General features: G+C 43.6%; 1 protein-coding gene across 2 annotated transcripts in view; it reads left to right on the forward strand.

Annotated features, from left to right (window-relative positions):
* BABAM2 (BRISC and BRCA1 A complex member 2) overlaps nt 1–21,959 on the forward strand; it is a 401,503-nt gene that overhangs the window by 286,927 nt on the left and 92,617 nt on the right. For both annotated transcript variants that reach the window (XM_069582871.1, XM_069582872.1), the window contains exon 8: nt 20,655–20,754. In XM_069582871.1, the coding sequence (XP_069438972.1) occupies nt 20,655–20,754 (100 nt within the window). The remainder of the gene's footprint in view (nt 1–20,654; nt 20,755–21,959) is intronic.

The raw sequence follows: 21,959 nt of genomic DNA on the forward strand, positions 1-21,959 counted from the left end.
AGGGCACAGTAGCTCACTCCTGTGTTCTTACTTGGGAAATTTCATGGACAGAGGAGCCAGGTATAGTGTCCATAGTGTCCAAAGAGTCAGACATGACTGAAGTGACTGAGCATGCACACATGCACGATAGGCTTGTAGTAGTAACACTCAAAAGTGGGAGCTGAGAAGAAGATGTAGGAAAGTGGGAGCTGAGAGGAAGATGTAGGAAAGTGGGAGCTAAAAAGAATATGTAGAAAAGTGGGAGCTGAGAAGAATATGTAGTAGCAACAGGGCCTCAACCACAGTCTTGGAAGGTTGAACAGACCATTTGGGAGCCAAGCAAGCATGTGAGGCTTCTTGTCCAAGTGACCCTGTTGCAAAATAAAGCCATGATGCTGCTGGCTGCAGGGACTTCAAGTACACCCAGGCTGGTGAGCAGAATCAGTTGGACAGTTGTGGCTCAGGGTTTCTGTTTCCTGGATTTAGGACCTGCCCTCTTTACAGCATCTAGGCCATCTGTTTATGAATCGTGTGCTTTCCTCAACTAGTCACTGTTTCATAATTTGGTGCCAGGAAAGTTTGGGCATTCAGATTGGATCTTCCAGGTATTATAGGACTTCTTATAAAGCTTCCTTAATGACATACTCCCAGCTTTTTGAATCCAAATATCTACCTATCAGTCTGTACCACTGCATCCGCCCAGAGTAGAATGATGGAACCAAAAGAGATCTGAGAATGAGTTGGCCTCATCCTTGTGCATATAAGGGAACTGGACAGTGGAAGAGTTAAGTGATTGCTAAGGCCTACCAGATGGTCTATGGTAGGAGGCAGGGTGTCGGGTGGTGGTGAAATTGTGTGGCTTCCGGAATTAAATGGCCCAGCTCAATCCAGTGTCCGTGATTTACTGGATGAGTTAATTGAATCAATTATTTAACCTGCCAAGCCTTACTGTTTATCTGTAAAATACATCAACCTTATAGGGCTTTTGTAAGGAGTAAATAAACATAATAAATGAGAATTCTCAATACAATGCCTGGCTTACAGAAGGCGTTCAATATGTGTTAGGCATTATGACTGCTCTTCTAAATAGTGGTAGGAATCAGATCAATATTATGGAGTCCCAAAGTCCTTGGGAATTTTAGGTTCCCAACCCCAGAACCAAACGATGAACTACTCTGCACACCCCTCAGGGGCTCCATCCATTGGGTCCCTGCCTTTTTCCTTTTCACCCTCACCTGTCCAAGTTCAGTACCTTCTCTTCTTTGCATTCACTTCTTTTTATATCCTGGTCCCCATTACCCTCACAGGTAATAAATGACGATTGTAACTTTCCAGTAGCACCAAAGAACCAAGTATACAGGGTGAAATGTGTCCTACCGCACAGAGCTGTGTCCTACCGCAGCTCCCCCTTGGTGTGCAGGTTGGTCTGCAGCAGCATCTCCTCAGCCCCAGGGAGAAATTGGAATAGAAACCCCTCTCCACCTGGGAATTCCGTCAGGTGATCTGGAACTTCTAACCTCTCACCACCTCTACCCTGCTTCTCCCACACCCACTTCCTCCACTGATTTCTTTTTCCCTGTCTGTCTGTCTGTCTCCACACAGACACACGGAGGTCCAAGGCCAGTGTCTCAGACACCCAGGCAGACCTTGTTTTCGCTGATTCTCTCCCCTTCTGCTTCTGTTTCTCTTCCTTCCCTTCTGGCGGATGTGCTCTAGCCATCTTCTTCCCTGAACTGGAGGCTCGTCTGACCTGAGCGGGACCACCCACTTCCTTAGGACAGTCAATGAGCCTCAAGTCTCCACCTCAGTGAAAGGAGGAAGTACGGATTTACTGGGAAGTGTAAAGTAGCTCGATTTTGTGTTTTCACAGTGTTGTCCCTGCTAGGTCATTTGGGGTTTTTGTAGTTGTTGCTGTTGCCTTAGTTACATGGATGGTTTGACATCTTACAGACTGGTCTGCAGCTTGCTTTTTTTTTCCTTTAACAACACATCATGACCAGTGTTCTCACTCAGGACCTTCTCATGGCGGCATAGTACTTGTGTCGGAAGAGTTCACTCTAATGTATTCAACTCTGCAATTGACCGATACTTCAGTTGTTTGAAATTTGTTGTTTATGTCTGTGACTCGGTCCTACCCATATGAACCCATCATTTCTTCTCTAGGAGTTGGCTTCAGTACCCCCCCGCCCCCTCCCCCACCCTACTCCCTGCTTCTGAGGAGGCCCCAGTCTCTCCGAATATGCCCACTGTGTGTGCTGAGTCTGAAGGACAGCTGGTGTGTTTGCTGCTCAGGCAGCAAGCATGGCTGCAGCTTAGTAGTTTGGGGATGTGATGTGAGTGAGCGCAAGGGCTCCCCCAGTTCTGAAATGACCTTGACCCCATTCAGTGAGAAAATATTCAGAAGAGACAGTTGTGCCAAATTTGTCATCGCCAATACTGAGAAGCAGTCTTGGTCTGACTGGGAAAGAGAGGTGCTGCTGGGAACCAGCCCACTTGCAAGGGGCTGGAAGCTCTATGATGGACCACTGAGCCCTGTGTCCTCAGAACTTGCTAGGTGGCCCCGAAGCTGTGGATCTCTCCCTGCCTTTCTCCTTGAAGACTATAAATATCCACATAGATTTCTATGGGATATTATTCTTGGAGAGTACTTAGGACTCCTGAGAATTAAATCATGTCCTAAACTGAATTCTTACATTGAGCGGTCCATTTGGCATCTTCTGTGTGACTCTCGGTGACACTGATACCACGCATGCAATATTGACACATTCACTAATGCAGGGTCAGGATTCAATAGCTATGGTTCAGCCACACAGCTTGTTAAGTCATTTTGACAGTCCCCTGTATGCTCTTAATATCGCTCTGTTAGTAAATTTTGAGTGTTTTAAAGATTTAAGAGAACAGTAGTAATAAAAATTCTGAAACAACCAAGAGAGTTGCAAAGAAGTTAATAATAGGCCAACTTCAATTATATTTGACCAGTTAAATTGGCATCATCCTTGTCTACCTTTTCCAGAACTGGTTTCCTTCCTGACACAACCTTTCTGCTTCTGTTGCAACTTGTACCACTGGGTTAAAGAAAGCAAACACATCTCCTTCTGGGGTTATCATGTTCCCCTCAGACAGATTTCCCCAAGCTGCCTGGACCAGTGGGCTCTCCCAGGCTTTCTGCTGCTCCTCCTCAGGCCTGCTCGGCAGCCTTTGTCTGGGAGCGTGTAGACCTGTGTTTTTTGTCGTGGCTGATTTGAATCATCTGTTGCAGAGAATTGGATAAAAATAATATTTAAACTGATGGAGGTATTTTTAAAGCAAAAAAAGCAGGTAAATAAATTAAGATATTTAGAAACAGGCTCCAGTTTTGCACAGATGGGTGTTAACAGAACTGAACTCCTACTTCCTTCATTAGTAAGTAAACAGTTTATTTAGTAAGATAAAATGTGTTTTTAAATGACAGGAATCTACTCAATACTTGTTGTTTTTGTTAAAGTTCTGACTATGCTGATAGCCTCCTCGGTCCCTCACCTCTTCAAGTTCCCAAGAAAGGACTTTCTCATCACCTTTTCCCCAGTTTCCTCTCCCTAGTATCTCCAGAAAATGGGTCCTCCGGTTTACTGGGTACGTTTTGGAGTTCAGGGCCTGGAGGGCTGGGAGTCCCATAGAAGGGAGCAGTGTTCCCATCCAGCATCCGTGCCGTGTTTTAGTAGGATGATAGCACCCTGCACTCACGTTTGTAGGCATGTCCTGGGGCTGTAGCTGGCACCGGGGCCTGGCACCTCCGAGGCAGCAGCACAGTATGGAGCAGAGGTTGGGCTGCTGAGCAACACCTGCCGGCGGCACCCCCTTCCCTTCGCTGCCTTGCGTCAGTCACACACTCTGTCCCATTGGGCAGCCAGGGGTGTGTGGCAGGGAAGAGGGGCTGGGAGAAGGGCAGGAAGGTCAGTGGACAGCTGGAATGACACAGATGATTTGGCTCTTAAAGGGGTAATTAGGGCCAGACTGAACGTTGCCAAAATTAGAAGACTGGCAGTTTCACCTGTTAACTAAGAAAGTCTTTATCTCTAAGGATAAAGGATTCCTCCTTCTGTATGTTTGACATGTGATTCTTCTGCTGGTGTGAGAGGGGTTGAGAACCTATCCTTTTCATTCACATCAGAACCAGCTACAGGATTTGCTTTTTCAAATCACACATTTTTCCAAGGTTCTAATATGCTGCTCTACAACAGGGATGTGCGTGTTAGTGTGTGTTAGTCATTTAGTCATGTCCAATTCTTTATGACCCCATGGACTATAGCCCCCCTGCTCCTCTGTCCATGGGATTGATTTCCCAGGCAAGAATACTGGAGTGGATTGCCATTTCCTTCTCCAGGAGATCTTCCCAACCCAGGGATTGAACCAGGCTCTCCTGAGTTGCAGGCAGATTCTTTACCATCTGAGCTACCAGGGAAGCCCAGAACAGGGATGGGTAGAGATTTCTCCTCTCCCCAGAAGAATCTCTGGAGGGTATCACATCACTTGGGTATAGTGGCACCTTACTGTTTTCTCTAAATGGCTTGGATGTTGGGCATATGTTTTTAATTTAAAAAAAAAAAAAAAAAACACTTTAACTTTACACAAGCCCTTTTGTGATAAGTACAGGTATCATGAGAGCCAGACCTGAGAATTGCTGTTGCCTGTAAGCTGAATGTGGATTTTCAATGTCTGCATACAAATTCAGCCCAAACTTTACTCAGCTTGCTAAAATATGGGGTGCTTCATGCTCCAGCCAGGGGTACTTGGAGTGGTTGCCCCCCTTGCAACAGCAAAAGAATGCCTGAATAATGCTTGAGGCCTCTGCTGACAACCCTGAGCTCTCACAAAACTTTGAAGGTTTGGCCCACATACCATCAAGAAGCCAACATCCCGATCCTAAGTACAGGCCTAGCCTAAGGTTAACAGTAAGACCAACATTTTGTTGCTTCATTTTCCTATTAAGCTCCAGATCGCTGATTGAAGCAGAATTCCAATGTATTGACACACCACCACACTGTTAACATGACAGGGAGGATTTGATTATGGGAGAACAAGTCCAAAAACGGTAAACTGGCGCAAAAAAAAAAAAAGAGAGAAAGAGAAAGAAAAAAAGATTCTGGGGCCTTGCTTCTCAAGGCAGCTTTTGTGGTTGCATTCCTTTATTTGATGTGGTTCCCTCCTTCTCCTGTGCCAAACGGTGCAATATGGGAAAAATGATGAAGCTGCAAAAAGGGTGGGATGGCAGGGGGCAGGGGAGATAGGGAGTGAACCATTTAGTAACAGGAGAAAGAAAACAGAGCTTAGGGATCAAAGACAGAAATACCTGTCTCTCCAAGCAGGAAGCAGAAAGAAACACAGGAGTCCTTTCCCCATGCTCAGGGAAAGGCTGAGACACTGTTAGCTGGCGCCTTTCAGGCCAACCCAGGCGGGCGCAGTAGACGGGGTGGCCGAAAGCTGCCTGCAGGTGAGAAGAATCAGCTTGAGAAAGTCAAGGCTGAGCATGCTGTGCCTGCGTTACCAAGAACTGGGGTTAACCTGGGAGGGCCCCGGGGAAGAGGGGTGGGGACCAGAGGTTGCCTCCCATCAGCAGATTATGGGAATCAACACGTTTTAACACCAGCTACCCTCAGAGGCCAATCCTCGGACAATATTGGAATCTAGATGAGGAAGAAGCTTCCGTGCAGAATCAGAATTTTATTTATTTACAGTTTTCTGGCTGGGCAGCTCTTCTGTTGTGTGGTTTGTGACTTCCCAAAGTGACATTTTCTGGGTTTTAAAATTATCTTTCTTTGCACTGTGAAAAGAGCATCTATGATTCATCTTAATATTTCTGAGGATCAGTCACCAACGAACAGCTAGTATTTCGGGTGGGAGGAAGGCTTTTGTAGGCAGCTTTTTCACCTAGCATAGAAGTAAAAGCACCAGAATATGCCTCAAGCGTCATTTGAGATCATATAAATAGCTCTCTCTTGCAGTTCTAATCCAATATCATTATGAGAACTCCCACAGTCCACGAGTTGCCTAATGTTCACCTCACCCTTGCCTGAAAAAGGCTAATGCTTGTGGTTTACCTGCTGATTGAATATAGTTTCTGAAAATGCTTGTGGTTTACCTGCTGATCGAGTATAGTCTCTGAGAGGTTTGACCAAAGGATCTGCTTTTCATTTTGGCTGATCTAATCTAGGTCTTTTGGCCTGTATTTCTTCCTGGATATTTTCCTCAGCTTCAGCATCCATAGAACTGTCAAGTGATCCTTTAATCCTAGTTCAGGAGTCAGCAGAAACTACAGCGGCCCTGGCCGTATCTGGCCTGCACCCTGTTTTGTATGGCCCGGGAGCTCCAAATGATTTGTACATTTTTTTTTAATGATGAGAAAAACATGTAAAGAATAGTATTTTGTAACTTGTAAAAACTATGTGAAATTCACATTTCAGCATCCATAAATAAAATTTTATGGAAACACAGCCATGCACCCTTATTTACATATTTCGTCTGACTCTCTTCCTGCTACAGCATCAGACTTGCATAGTTCCAACAGAAATCTTAGGGCTGCAAGGCCAGTGATATTTACTACCTGTCCCATTGCTGAGAAAGTTTGCCAATCCCTGTCCTCGACCCTTAAAACCTTCTTTTTCACACTGTTTCAGAAAAGATAGATACATTTACAGACTTCTCATGTCCATTTTAGAAATTAAACTCTTATCTTTCTTTATTCTTTCAACCTTAATGCCACAAATATTTATTGAGTGCATACAATGGACGTGGCCTTATTCTTATTTCTGGTGTCTTAGCAGTAAACAAAACAAATAATTCCCATTCTGGAGAAGTTTACATTCTAGTGAAGGGTAATGGGAGAAGATGGTAAACAAATACAATATGCGAAAGTGTTTTATGGAGCTCTGTGCCATAAACAAAGTAAAACAAAGAAGAGGGGTTACTGGAAAAGGAGGTGGATTGTTTTAAATAGGTTGTTGAGGACGCTTTACTGAGAAGGCGGTGTTTGAGTAAGACCTGAAACAGGTGAGGAAGCCCCGCAGCTGGGAAGAGAACTGCAAGGCAGAGGGGACAGTGGAAGAACTGAGCCAAGTGTGCTGAGGTGGAACAACCCTTGCATATCCCTGGAGGCGAGAATCCAGACGAGAAGCTATTCTAGATTGGACTGAGTCTAAGGAGCCGATCAGTTAGAGCTGACTTGGGCTGAAATGGGAGAGCAGGAGCAGTAGGTTTTGCAGGCAGAGTTTGCTGAAGGGCAGGTTAAGTTTGAGCTACATTTTATACACCCAAGAAGAGGTGATGAGTAGGCAGTTGGCTCTGTGAGTCCTGAGTTCAGTGAAGGTCTAGCAAGGGTATAAATTTAGAAGTTGTGGGTATAAAAGAGCTATGTTAAGCAGTGAAGCTGGCTGAGATTCAGACTCAAACCCCAGACTCTTCCTTCTCTTCAGGACATTTCTCACTCTAAAACTACGCAGAACTTCTTTTTTAACCTTGAATTTTCTTTCCCATCCAGTTCACCATTGGCATGCCTCAGGATGGACATCAGAGCTTCTTTTCCCCTCTCTGGGCAGATGCCCTTTAATCAGTAGATATCCCAGACAGCCTGAAGAATGAAACAGGCTTTTCTCATTGGGGAAAAAAACTGCTTGGTGTGGTCCAGGCCCCACAGCCTGCTGTCCGTAGAGCTCCTAGCCTTTGATCACGTGCCTTACCTTGTTGTGTAGAATCTGTTTCCTCCTTCCTTCCAGCTGAAGTCTTGATTTGACAACTCTTTGCTTTGCCTTTTGGTTACCTGCACGTGACTGGACTTCGTTTTGCCCATGTACACACTTAACTGTAATCACCTTTTTCTAGTTGTTTCCATAAATGTCTACTCTCCCATTCTAGACTTTGAGTCCTTAAGAGCACATCTGTGTGTTGTTCTCCTCCTGTCCACACTGCCTTTCAAATAGTCAGTGACCTCATGCCTTGGGGATGGAAGGCAAATTTGCTTTTGCCACACGCCTTCCCATCCTCATCCCTGTTGTGCATCCTCAGGAGGTACAGGGCAGGGTGTGAGGACAACCTGCACCTGATCCACTGGGAACCAGGTCAGCCTAATCACTCACTGTCTCTGTAGATGGGCCTTGGGTGTCTGAGTTATTAATAGGCTCCTTAGATCATTCTTATGCAATCATGAAAAGAGTGCAGAGGAAAGATTCCAAACCCACTTTGATTATTGCCAGCCTTAAACCTGGACAAATTATCCACCTCAAGCCTCTGTCTTATCATCTCTACAGTGAGTTAACACTTGTTACAAAGCAAAGGAAAAAAGGAAAGATATAAGCATCTGAATGCAGGGTTCCAAAGAATAGCAAGGAGAGATAAGAAAGCCTTCTTCAGTGATCAATGCAAAGAAATAGAGGAAAACAACAGAATGGGAAAGACTAGAGATCTCTTCAAGAAAATTAGAGATACCAAGGGAACATTTCATGCAAAGATGGGCTCAATAAAGGACAGAAATGGTATGGACCTAACAGAAGCAGAAGATATTAAGAAGAGGTGGCAAGAATACATAGAAGAACTGTACGAAAAAGATCTTCATGACCAAGATAATCACGATGGTGTGATCACTCACCTAGAGCCAGACATCCTGGAATGTGAAGTCAAGTGGGCCTTAGAAAGCATCACTATGAACAAAGTTAGTGGAGGTGAAGGAATTCCAGTTGAGCTATTTCAGATCCTGAAAGGTGATGCTGTGAAAGTGCTGCACTCACTATGCCAGCAAATTTGGAAAACTCAGCAGTGGCCACAGGACTGGAAAAGGTCCATTTTCATTCCAATCCCAAAGAAAGGCAATGCCAAAGAATGCTCAAACTACTGGACAGTTGCACTCACCTCACATGTTAGTAAAGTAATGCTCAAAATTCTGCACGCCAGGCTTCAGCAATACGTGAACCGTGAACTTCCGATTGTTCAAGCTTATGTTAGAAAAGACAGAGGAACCAGAGATCAAATTGCCAATATCCGCTGGATCATCAAAAAAGCAAGAGGGCTCCAGAAAAACATCTATTTCTGCTTTACCTACTATGCCAAAGCCTTTGACTGTGTGGATCAAAATAAACTGTGGAAAATTCTCAAAGAGATGGGAATACCAGACCACCTGACCTGCCTCTTAAGAAACCTATATGCAGGTCAGGAAGCAACAGTTAGAACTGGACATGGAACAACAGACTGGTTCCAAATAGGAAAAGGAGTATGTCAAGGCTGTATATTGTCACTCTGCTTATTTAACTTATATGCAGAGTACATCACGAGAAATGCTGGGCTGGAAGAAGCACAAGCTGGAATCAAGATTGCCGGGAGAAGTATCAATCACCTCAGATATGCAGATGACACCACCCTTATGGCAGAAAGTGAAGAGGAGCTAAAAAAGCCTCTTGATGAAAGTGAAAGAGGAGAGTGAAAAAGTTGGCTTAAAGCTCAACATTCAGAAAACGAAGATCATGGCATCTGGTCCCATCACTTCATGGGAAATAGATGGGGAAACAGTAGAAACAGTGTCAGACTTTATTTTTTTGGGCTCCAAAATCACTGCAGATGGTGACTGCAGCCATGAAATTAAAAGTCGCTTACTCCTTGGAAGGAAAGTTATGACCAGCCTAGATAGCATATTGAAAAGCAGAGACATTACTTTGCCAACAAAGGTCCGTCTAGTCAAGGCTGTGGTTTTTCCAGTGGTCATGTATGGATATGAGAATTGGACCGTGAAGAAAACTGAGCACCAAAGAATTGATGCTTTTGAACTGTGATGTTGGAGAAGACTCTAGAGAGTCCCTTGGACTGCAAGGAGATCCAACCAGTCCATCCTAAAGGAGATCAGCCCTGTGTGTTCTTTGGAAGGACTGATGCTGAAGCTGAAACTCCAGTACTTTGGCCACCTCATGCAAAGAGTTGACTCATTGGAAAAGACCCTGATGCTGGGAGGGATTGGGGGCAGGAGGAGAAGGGAATGATAGAGGATGAGATGGCTGGATGGCATCACCGACTCGATGGACATGAGTTTGGGTGAACTCCGGGAGTTGGTGATGGACAGGGAGGCCTGGCGTGCTGTGATTCATGGGGTCGCAGAGTCGGACATGACTGAGCGACTGAACTGAACTGAACTGAACCTACTCTGTAGTGCTCAATCAGTCGTGTCCAACTCTTTTGCAATCCCATGGACTGTAGCCCACCAAACTCCTCTGTTCATGGAATTATCCAGGCGTGAATACTAGAGCAGGTTGCCATATACCTACTCCAGGGGATCTTCCCGACCCAGGGATTGAATCTGCATCTCTTATGTCTCCTACATTGGCAGGCTGGTTCTTTTCCACTGATGCCACCTGGGAAGCCCCACCTATTATTGTAAGGCTGTTGTAAAAGCCCAAATGAGGAGCACTTTGGAAACAAATTATTAAGTGCTATCTACTGGTACCCTGGCTAACTGCATCTCCTGGTATCCTTTCAATCTTGGTGTGTAAAAGCCAGGCTCCAGCTCCCTACATGTTAGCTCTTGGAACACAGAGACCAGTGCTGTATGTGGGAAGTCATTTATGCTGTTTATAGGCCTATGGTGTGTGTGCTTAGTTGCTCCGTCATGTCCAACTCTTTGCACCCCTTTGGGCTGTAGCCCACCAGGCTCCTCTGACCATGGGGATTCATAGGCAAGAATACTGGAGTGGGTTGCCATTTCCTCCTCCAGGGGAATCTTCCCAAACCAGGGGCCCAACCTGTGTCTCCTGCATTGCAGGTGGATTCTTTACCATCTGAAGCACCAGGGAGACCCATTCATAAGCCTGAACCTTCAGTGAATACTGACAAACAGGAATCAAGTGGATACATTTCTCTACCCTGGTCAGACAGATGGCAGTTTTTTTCTCTTCTTTTGTCCATGATTAAAACCTGTGTACAATGAGGAGGAGGGAGTTATAAAAAATACTTGTGAATTTAGTCTAGGGTAACTATTATATGCATTGATTTTTTTCCCAGCTTTATTGAAGTATAATTGACAAGTTAAAATGTGAGATATTTACAGTGTACAATGTAATGATTTGATATATTTGATATGTATTGATTTTTCTTGGTAAGTATGTTTCAAAAGTAATTCATAGGAACAACAGCCTCTACCTGTGTAGTAGCAGAGCAGTAAAGTCATTCATTGGAGTCTCAAAGTTGTAAATAACAAATTCACTCATTCCTAATGACTAGTGTTTGAGAAATTGTGTTAGAATCATACTGCAGGTAACAGGCCAGGGATCAACATGCAATAAGAGGGAAAAAAGCTTTTCCTTCCCTCCGCCTGTTCATGTCTTGCGTGGCCAGGCATCATTATAAGTAGTTCATACCAGATCTTAATAGAACATCTGCTAAGTTCATTGTTGTTTTCCAGGGCTTACTTTAAATGCTTTTCCACATGCTAACAAAATCCTGATGGTGGACATCTGTTAAGATTGTCCCTTAAAGGCTTTTCTGAGATGTTAACAAACTTAAACACATTTCTGAACAAAAACTTGGTTAGTGTTCATGTCATTAGACAGACTCTGTTTGCAATTAAAATATTCTCATCTTTTGTATTTCTTGAAGTATAAAGTTTCCTTGCTTGCATTTCCCCTCCTTTCTCCTGGAAAGTACCCATCAAGTCTTCTGGCCCTCAGAGTTTCTAACAGTTCATTTGCCTAGGATGAAAACGTCCCTAACCACTTCAACTTCAGGTACCTACGTAAGTTTAAGGAGTGTTCCTGGCACTGGCTTAGGTCAGTCAGCCCAGGCATCTGCCTGAAGACACCCAGGCTGGAAGGAACCTGATGGACCTGGCACACATGGAACCAGATGTCAGGCCTGCAGATCAGGATTCAGTAGTCACAGCAGTGATCAGTGAAGACCTGAGAGTGGTAGACTGAAGTCAGAAAGACTAGATTTAGATGCCAAGCTGGCCACCCTCGCCAGTGTTCTTGCCTAGAAAATTCCATGGACAGAAGAGAGGAGCCTGGCGAGCTACAGTCCCTGGGGTCCCAAGGAGTCAGACAAAACTGAAGCAACTTAGCACACACACAGTGCCATTTACCACCTGTGTGACTTCAAGGAGCGTTATGTGGCTTCTCTAAGCTCTAGCCTTCTCATCCGTAAAATGGGACAATACCTCTCTTGTAGATTGATATGAAGAAGAAATGATATCATTCATGTAAAGCACTCAGTATAGTGCCTAATATTACACATAAAACTTCATAAATGGAATGGTTATTCACCACTCCATTCTGTGGAGAATTCATTTTACCAACTAAATCCCCCATATTGCCTGTTAAATTCTCTTCTTTTATACTGCAACTAAGCAAAGAATGTGGATGTGCTTTTTCGCTCAGTCATGTCTGACTCTTTGTGACCCCATGGACTGTAGCCCATCAGGCTCCTCTGTAAATGGGGATTCTCCAGGCAAGAATACTGGAGTGGGTTGCCATGCCCTCCTCCAGGGAATCTTCCCAACCCAGGGATCGAACCCACGTGTAGCAAAGACTACCTGATTATTCCAGTTTGATCATTATAGTATGCCTACACCTTTTAAAATTACTCTATTTAATAACTCCATAACCTTCTAGGTAATTTAACTCAGCATTTCAACTTCTTTAGACTTTGCTCCAAATAGGAACGTTTTCTGAGTGTTTAATCCTACTCACTCCGTCTCAGAACATTTCCATTTTTATATGTCCCTCTAGAAATGGGAAACAACAAATGGAATAATAAGATCTGATTTTATGCCATGAGGTACGTTTAGTGGAACTTTCTGACCAGGTGCACAAATGGAACACAGCCAGGCCCACAGCCATGTCTCAGTGAAGGTCTCATCCAGTGTGACTCCCCAATTTTCTCCTACTTATAAACTTAACTTGTCACTCTGATCTTTTATTTTATTTTCCTATTATACTATTTTATTCCCCTGTTATAGTCATTGAGATTTTCAGTATTTTGAATTACACTCTGATTTTGTTTAACTGAGGGGTGGAGAGGCTCTTAAGTAAGGGCTCAAAGCTGAATCTATAAAATGAGACAGTGGCTAGCAACAGCTATAGAAAATGCTTTACTAAGATAAAGAAAATCCAGTTAGGAAAACAACAACAACAAAACCCAGACTCTTCGCTTAGTGTAGTATTTGTACTTTTGGAAACTACATATGATTTTTCTTTATCCTACCCAGTTAATGTCTTGTGACATGATATCTTAAGAAAAAGTGGGATAACAAGGTGATGAATTTCATGGATGAAGGTTTTCTGAGGATAATTTCAGCCACTTCTGCTACTGTTTCAGTATATAGGTAGGGATTACTAGAGATGAGACTTTTAGAAATTCCACACCATCCTTCTTATGAAAAAATTTCTAAAGAAAAAGGGCACAGGCTCTGGAACCAGAGAGACTTGGATTCAAACCCTGCAACTTACTTGCTGCATAATCTTGTACAAGATACTTAGACGCCTAGAATCTCAGTTTTCTGATCTGTAAGTTGGGCTAATTAGATCTACCTGGCAGAATTCTTGGGCGGTTTCGAGCTAATGAAGCATTTAGTAGAGTGCCTGGCAAAAGTGGATACTCAATAAATAACAGTGACTTTTGTTTTATCGTAATGGCTTTCCTGGCATGCTGCCAGGAAACATACTCTCTCATTATAGAGTGCCCTAGATTCTTGAGGTCCCTGGCATTTCTCTACCTTGAAAGGAGTTAACAGTGGTGCCCGAGTCTTGTATGCAGAATGGAAAACTCAAGTCCAGATACAGATTTAGGCATATAGTTCATGTTTATTGGACTGAATTGAAGGCTCACCTTTCTTTAGAATTTCTCTTAACTTGGGGGCCAATGGTGGCTGGTGTCCTTCTGTCATCCTTGAAGTTCTCCATTTTCATGCTTCACTCTCACACTCCCCTGAACCCTACTATGGAGGAGGCAACCAGGTCAACTTCCTGTCCCTCGGAACCCGGTTCAAAGGCAAAAACGAAACACCGAGACCACTTCACGCATCTCTGACCGTGACTTGATGTAACCCTGGACGTGAAACACTCACACAAGAGGCATTCTAGAATAACATCTCTCTTGGAGTGTGTGGTGCTCTTTTCATATTCAGTTCAGTTCAGTTCAGTCACTCAGTCGTGTCCGACTCCTTGCGACACCATGAATTGCAGCACGCCAGGCCTCCCTGTCCATCACCAACTCCCGGAGTTCACCCAAACTCATGTCCATCGAGTCGGTGATGCCATCCAGCCATCTCATCCTCTGTTGTCTCCTTCTCCTCCTGCCCCCAATCCCTCCCAGCATCAGGGTCTTTTCCAGTGAGTCAACTCTTCGCATGAGGTGGCCAAAGGATTGGAGTTTCAGCTTTAGTATCTTTCCTTTCAAAGAACAGCCAGGACTGATCTCCTTTAGAATGGACTGGTTGGATCTCCTTGCAGTCCAAGGGACTCCCAAGAGTCTTCTCCAACACCACAGTTCAAAAGCATCAATTCTTTGGTGCTCAGCCTTCTTCACAGTCCAACTCTCACATCCATACATGACCAGTGGAAAAACCACAGCCTTGACTAGATGGACCTTTGTTGGCAAAGTAATATCTCTGCTTTTGAATATGCTATCTAGGTTGGTCATAATGTTTCTTCCAAGAAGTAAGCGTCTTTTAATTTCATGGCTGCAGTCACCATCTGCAGTGATTTTGGAGCCCAAAAAAATAAAGTCTGACACTGTTTCTACTGTTTCCCCATCTATTTCCCATGAAGTGGTGGGACCAGATGCTCTGATCTTCGTTTTCTGAATGTTGAGCTTTAAGCCAACTTTTTCACTCTCCTCTTTCACTTTCATCAAGAGGCTTTTTAGTTCCTCTTCACTTTCTGCCATAAGGGTGGTGTCATCTGCATATCCGAGGTTATTGATACTTCTCCCGGCAATCTTGATTCCAGCTTGTGCTTCTTCCAGCCCAGCATTTCTCGTGATGTACTCTGCATATAAGTTAAATAAGCAGAGTGACAATATACAGCCTTGACATACTCCTTTTCCTATTTGGAACCAGTCTGTTGTTCCATGTCCAGTTCTAACTGTTGCTTCCTGACCTGCATATAGGTTTCTTAAGAGGCAGGTCAGGTGGTCTGGTATTCCCATCTCTTTGAGAATTTTCCACAGTTTATTTTGATCCACACAGTCAAAGGCTTTGGCATAGTAGGTAAAGCAGAAATAGATGTTTTTCTGGAGCCCTCTTGCTTTTTTGATGATCCAGCGGATATTGGCAATTTGATCTCTGGTTCCTCTGTCTTTTCTAACATAAGCTTGAACAATCGGAAGTTCACGGTTCACGTATTGCTGAAGCCTGGCTTGCAGGATTTTGAGCATTACTTTACTAACATGTGAGGTGAGTGCAATTGTGCAGTAGTTTGAGCATTCTTTGGCATTGCCTTTCTTTGGGATTGGAATGAAAATGGACCTTTTCCAGTCCTGTGGCCACTGCTGAGTTTTCCAAATTTGCTGGCATAGTGAGTGCAGCACTTTCATAGCATCACTTTTCAGGGTTTGAAATAGCTCAAGGAACTCCATCACCTCCACTAGCTTTGTTCATAGTGATGCTTTCTAAGGCCCACTTGACTTCACATTCCAGGATGTCTGGCTCTAGGTGAGTGATCACACCATCGTGATTATCTTGGTCGTGAAGATCTTTTTTGTACAGTTCTTCTGTGTGTTCTTGCTACCTTTTCATAGCTGTGAAAGGAATAGAAGCAAAAAGCAAGGGAGAAAAGGAAAGATAAAAGCATCTGAATGCAGAGTTCCAAAGAATGGCAAGGAGAAATAAGAAAGCCTTCCTCAGCTATCAATGCAAAGAAATAGAGGAAAACAACAGAATGGGGAAGACTAGAGATCTCTTCAAGAAAATTAGAGATACCAAGGGAACATATCATTTTCATATTAGTGTAACTCTGATTTTTACTTTAACCCTTGAGAGAGATGGATCTTTTTGAGAGTAGTAGTATCCCCACTGTACTCAGGGGAAAGTGGAGAAGGACCAGAGAGAGCAGACTTGGTAGAAGCAAGAACTGCAGTTGAAAGTCGGTGGCCCTTCTGGTTTTCTCTGCTGCTATATCACGTTTTCTTCATTTTTATTTGGCCCAAAGGTAAGGCCCCACAGGAACAGAGGGGAGTTACTATTTCATAATGGGTTAAAAACCCATTGTCCCAAGTCAAGCTTGCAGACAGGCTGATTGCCTGCCTTTTTCCATGGCAGAATGCCCCATAATATTTCCTTATGCTATTGACTGTAGCCAAGTCAAGTCTTCAGTATTAGAGATGCTTTGAATATTTGCAGACAGAGCAAGGTCCACAGAGGCTCAGTTAGCTGTATTTGCATGGAAACAATAATATTAGTACATAGACAGTTCTTATATTTGACTTTTAAAACCCAAGGAGGACAGACTTGGAATTGTTTTTCTGGCTACCTTTGGGTCTGTTTACCTCCACCACTGGAAAGGTTTCTCCAGCTCTGGCCTTGTCCTTGTCATTTCTATCCATGGACTCAGTTTCAGTTCTATGAATTATCAGCTAGTTTCATGTTTCATTGCAGCCCATAAGGAGATAGAAGGTGCTTTCTCATCAAAGTAGCCCTTTTCACCCTCTCCTCTCAAGTTCAGCCTGAGACCCTGCCACACCAATTTAGTTTCTCCATCTTTTAACCCAGCTTTCTCCCTGAACCGCTCCAGAGATCAGAAGAGTCAACGGCCCCAGTGGTCCCTTTCATCTCCCCGTCACCCCGTCCCTAGCCCCTACTCAGCCATGGAGTAGGTTAGCGAGGCCCGGCTTCTCGCCAGCCAGCCCTGCATTCCTGAGAAGAGCTGAGTGAGGCTGGGCATGCCTGCAGAGAGGGAGTTTTCTCTTGTACACGCTCAGCACGGTATTTTTTGATTCATGAATATTAAAGGCTTTGAGATCACAAGACCTTACCTCCTCCATCTTGCACCCTTTGAAAACATAATAGCTCTTTTATTTCATGGCACTTGACTTTGTTTATTCAGCACGATCAGGGCAGCATTCAGGCTATAGCAAGCCTGTTAAATATTTACCCATGAGGCGGATATTTATACATGAATCAGCAGCACTTATCAGCATGCATTGCTGGAAGTCAGGTTCAGAACTCTCACAGGCTGAAAAACTACTGAGTTAAATAAAGAGTGCAGTGAGTTTCCTTTAAGAAATCAACTCTCATTTAAAACTATCCTTTGTAGTATCTGAAGTGCTTCACACATTAAGGCTTCCTTCCCCTGCACAGCTGAGTCTTTCACAATTGAACATGACTGAGTGGTTGGTCCATCACATCTGAGATGCAGTGAACCTGGTTGTTTGACCATCTGGGTGTGAACAAAATCAGGAGGAACGCTTGCCCTGCTGCCATGTGGAAAGTTGCGAAGGGAGATGAGCTGTGTGCAGCACTGTGCTTCTGTGGTGGCCTGAGTGCTTCTAGAAGCCCTTTAACCTCATTGAAATCCTGACCCTGCTCACTGGTAGTCATCCCCAGTGTGTCTTTCCATCCTTGCAACCCTTTCAAGATTATACTCCGCCCACCTGCCAGTGCAGAAGATGTAAGAGACGTGGGTTTGATCCTTAGGTCTGAAAGATCCGCTGGAGGAGGGCATGGCAACCCACTCAAGTATTCTTGCCTAGGAAATCCCATGGACAGAGTAGCCTGGCAGGCTACAGTTCATGGGGTGGCAAAGAGTCAGACATGACTGAAGTGACTTAGCACACACACCCCCTCCCCAGGGAGGTGCATAATTCAGCAGTCACAGCAGCCTGGACACTAGCAACAGGCTTCCCTGAATTCAGATCCCAGCTGTACCATTTCCTGGTTGTGTGACTGCAGGGAAGTTTCTTCTGCTCTCTAAGCCTCAATTTCTTCACTTGTAAAATCACAGTGATGATTTCTACCTCACTGAGTTGTAGAGAGGGTTCAATTAGATAATGGGAAAGCACCTAGCAACCAGAGTTAGTTCTTGATAATCAGAGAAGCAGGGTGCAGAGAGATGGCCCTGGCAGCAGAGCAGCTGGCCTTTGGGTTTCTCCAGACCTCTGCTTCTTTCTGTTACTAAAGGTGATTTTTGTTTAGTGGCTGTATCTCAGAAGCAGAGAGAGAAATTCAAGTTGATTTTTCACACACTGTTTTTACTCATTGTATTCAATTTAGTGAATGATTTAAAACATATTCTGTAGTATTTTATACAGATCGAAGTCCATTGCTATCAATTCCAGGGAACTGTCCAAATCATTTGGGGGCTAGGGAGGTGGTTTATTTTGCTAAAGACTTTTTCTCCAAGTAACCTATGAGAAGCCTGGATCTTAGTATTCTGTTATGCAGATATTTCACCATAAACCACAGGCTATAGATTTATTGTTCTCATAATTTAAAATTTTCTTCTTAATCAGTTTTCCATCCTAATGGAACCATTAGACCCTTAGAGTGAGATGCACACGCTCTGTGTACTTTTACGCACATAAGAGGAAACAGAAAGCCTTCCTCTAGTTCACAGAAAGTCACAGGAATTTTCCCAGCTTTCTTCAGAGTTGAGGCTAAATCTCATCTAGTGTCTACTCTGAGAGTAGCAAATGGAAATGATGTTCTTGCTAATTCTGTGCAGTTACAGGGTGTATGCGATTCATTAATGTCATACTTAGTCAAACACTGTCTCAGAATCTTCTCAGTTTTCAGAGTTGTGCGTTTTACTTATCTTCTGAGTAGGGTAAGTCAACAGCGAATGTTTCTACTCTGTATTGAGTTACTCGCATCACCTAAAATTTTGTTTCTTGTGATTTTTCCTTCCTATAAATAACCATAATATTCATTTTTACTTAAAAAAATTAATTTCAGAAATCTGTAGTCAACAGAGTGACAGACTGGTCCTGAAGTCCTTTGGCTAGTTACAGGTGTTATTCCGTGTACCACAAACTCTGTGTGCGTGCGCTCGGTCGCTTCAGTCATGTCTGACTCTTTATGACCCCGAGGATGGTAGCCCGCCAAACTCCTCTGTCCTTGGGATTTTCCAGCCAAGAATTCTGGAGTGGGTTGCCATTCCTCCTCCAGGGTCCTTCCTGACCCAGGTATCGAATGCACATCTCCTGCACTGCAGACAGTGGCTCTTTACCGCCGAGCCACCAGGGAAGACCACAGACTCTAGACTGAGGTCTCTGCTCTAAACTATTTGAGAATGATTTTCCAGACTGTTGTGAAATGTTTTCTTTCCATTTATAATCTCATTACTGTAGGGTCTTGGGTAATGAATAATCACAGCATTAAGGGATTGAGGGGTCTTTTTATATCCTGTTTGTCTTAAAGAAATGGTTTAAGGGGGTCATAGAAATATACACATTAAAATAAAATTCAAGTAAGAAAAACAAATTAGGACCAAAGAAGAGCAGGACGAAAGATGAAATCACAATTAAGAATGATATACAAAATGCATGCTATAAGGTTCTGAACAATTTTCTTAATAATTCTATGCCAGTTAATTTAAACTGAAAAGAGAATCTCCAGGAAAGTTCTGGAAACTTTTTCTAGATCTCAGCAGTGTGTCTTAGTGCTCGGACTGATGATTTTTTACTATTCCTTCTTGTTCAGATGAATCGAACATCAGTGTTGACTGTGATTAATTGCATACTTTCTACCCATATTGGCCCACAGACTCCAGTTAAGCATTTTCAGAAAATGCTTAACTCCATTTAAAAATTGAGAGCTTAAATCATCTGGATTTCTGGCTTCAGTTGAAAAATTAGGATCTGATAAGACCGGGCGTGTGTTCCTACATATTAGAAACCAGCTGAGGCTGAGCAATGGGAGCCCTTCCCTCTGTGTGCAAAGTCTCCAGTCCCTACCTGCTTCTCTGCACTCATTTACAAAACCTACCTGGGCTGCCTAACCGCCAGGGTGACTGCCTCTCCTTCTCTCGACCACCTACTTCATATGGCTCAGTGGTAAAGAATCCACCTATAATGCAGGAGACTTGAGTTTGATCCCAGGGTTGGATCCCCTGGAGAAGGAAATGGCAACCCACTCCAGTATTCTTGTCTGGAAAACCCCATGGACAGAGGAGCCTGGCAGGTCCATGGGCTTGCAAAAGAGTCAGACACGACTGAGTGACTTTCACTCACTTCACCCACAAGAATGAGAAAACTGAAGTCCAAAGAGGCTGCTCAAGGCTGCCAAGCCAGTGAGCTGCAGAACTAGTCCCTTTGGTTCTCTATAACACCAGCACATCAGTTCAGCATTTAATGAACAACTTATCTTTGCTTGGCTCAGTTATGAATTGGGCATAATCAAGAGTATAAAAGTCTGTGTTTCAGTAACAGATACAACCCATTCGTGTTGGTAAGACATTTACCTATGCCAATCAAAATTTGCTTATCTGTACTTTTGTGATAGGATCATGAGTTGTCATTAATCGTTAGTTGTTAGTTATGTGTAATGTGAACATGCTGCTGTAATAAAATGGATTAAAATATAAAAATGGAATCATAAAGTGAAGCACCTAGTTTCACAGTCACTGATTCAGGCAGTTGGTGGGCAGACTTGGACAAGAGAAACCAAGTGTGTTGGGAATGTCACGTAAGTTGCTTGAGCCCTAAGAGAAGTATCCACTGTACTCTTGTCCTTTCAGTGCACTTGGCGGCTCCTCGGCTCTTCACATCCCAGCTTTTCCAGGAGGAGGCTGTCTCATTGATTATGTTCCCCAAGTGTGCCACCTGCTCACCAACAAGGTAAAAGCAAGTCCCCTGCCTCCCTAGCCTTGTAAGGCTCTTTGCTCCAGCATCATGGTGCAGACACCATCCTCTCCACCCTATCTTAGTTTCAACCTCCATCTGACATGGCCTTTCCTGCTGTGAATAGATTTCATCAGTTTCTCTCCCACTTTGTTTGCCCTCCTTCCGTTTCTAAGTATTCTGACCCCCCTGTTCCAGTCTTACCTTCATCTTCTTTAAAATTGGAGGATAATTGCTTTACAATGTGTTGTTTTCTACCAGACAAAAACTTGAATCAGCCATAAGTATATGTATGCCACCTCCCTCAAGAACCTCCCTCCCACCTGCCCCACTAACTCACTCCTCTGGGCTGTCATAGGCACTGGGTTAAGCTACCTGTGTTATACAGCGCTTTCCCACTAGCTGTCTGTTTTACATGTGGTAATGCATATGTTTCAATGCTGCTCTCTCAGTTTGTCCCCCTTCTCCTCTCACTGTGTCCACAAGTCTGTTTTCTATGTCTGTGTCTCTATTCCTGCCCTGCAAATAGGTGCATCAGTACCATTTTTCTTGATTTCATATATATGCATTAATATGCATTAATATGTGATACTTATTTTTCCGACTTAACTTTACTGTAAGTTTACAAACAGGCTCTAGGTTCTTCTACTTTACTAGAACTGACTCAAACTGGCTCCTTTTTATGGCTGAGTAATATTCCATTGTATATGTATACCACAACTTATTTATCTGTTCACCTGTCGATGGACATCTAGGTTGCTTCCATGTCTTGGCTATTGTAAATAGTGCTGCAGTGAACATTGGGGTACACGTGCCTTTTTCAATTATGGTTTTCTCAGGGTATCTGCCCATTAGTGGGGATGCTGGATCATATGGTAATTTTATTCCTAGTTTTTAAAAGAGTCTCCATACTGTTCTCCGTGGTGGCAGTGTCAATTTACATTCCCACCAACAGTTCAAAAAGGGTTCTCTTTTCTCCACACCCTCTCCAGCATTTCTTATTTGTGGATTTTTTTGATGGTGGCCATTCTAACCGGTGTGAGGTGATACCTTATTGTAGTTTTGATTTGCGTTTCTCCAACAATGAGTGATGCTGAGCATTTTTTAATGTGTTCATTGGACATCTGTATGTCTTCTCTGGAGAAGTGTCTGCCTAGGTTCTTCATCTTTTAAACGTATATCTTCTCATTCTTGAATTTCCA

This window comes from Ovis canadensis, chromosome 3 (genome assembly GCF_042477335.2).
Source record: "Ovis canadensis isolate MfBH-ARS-UI-01 breed Bighorn chromosome 3, ARS-UI_OviCan_v2, whole genome shotgun sequence".
Taxonomy (NCBI): Eukaryota; Metazoa; Chordata; class Mammalia; order Artiodactyla; family Bovidae; genus Ovis; species Ovis canadensis.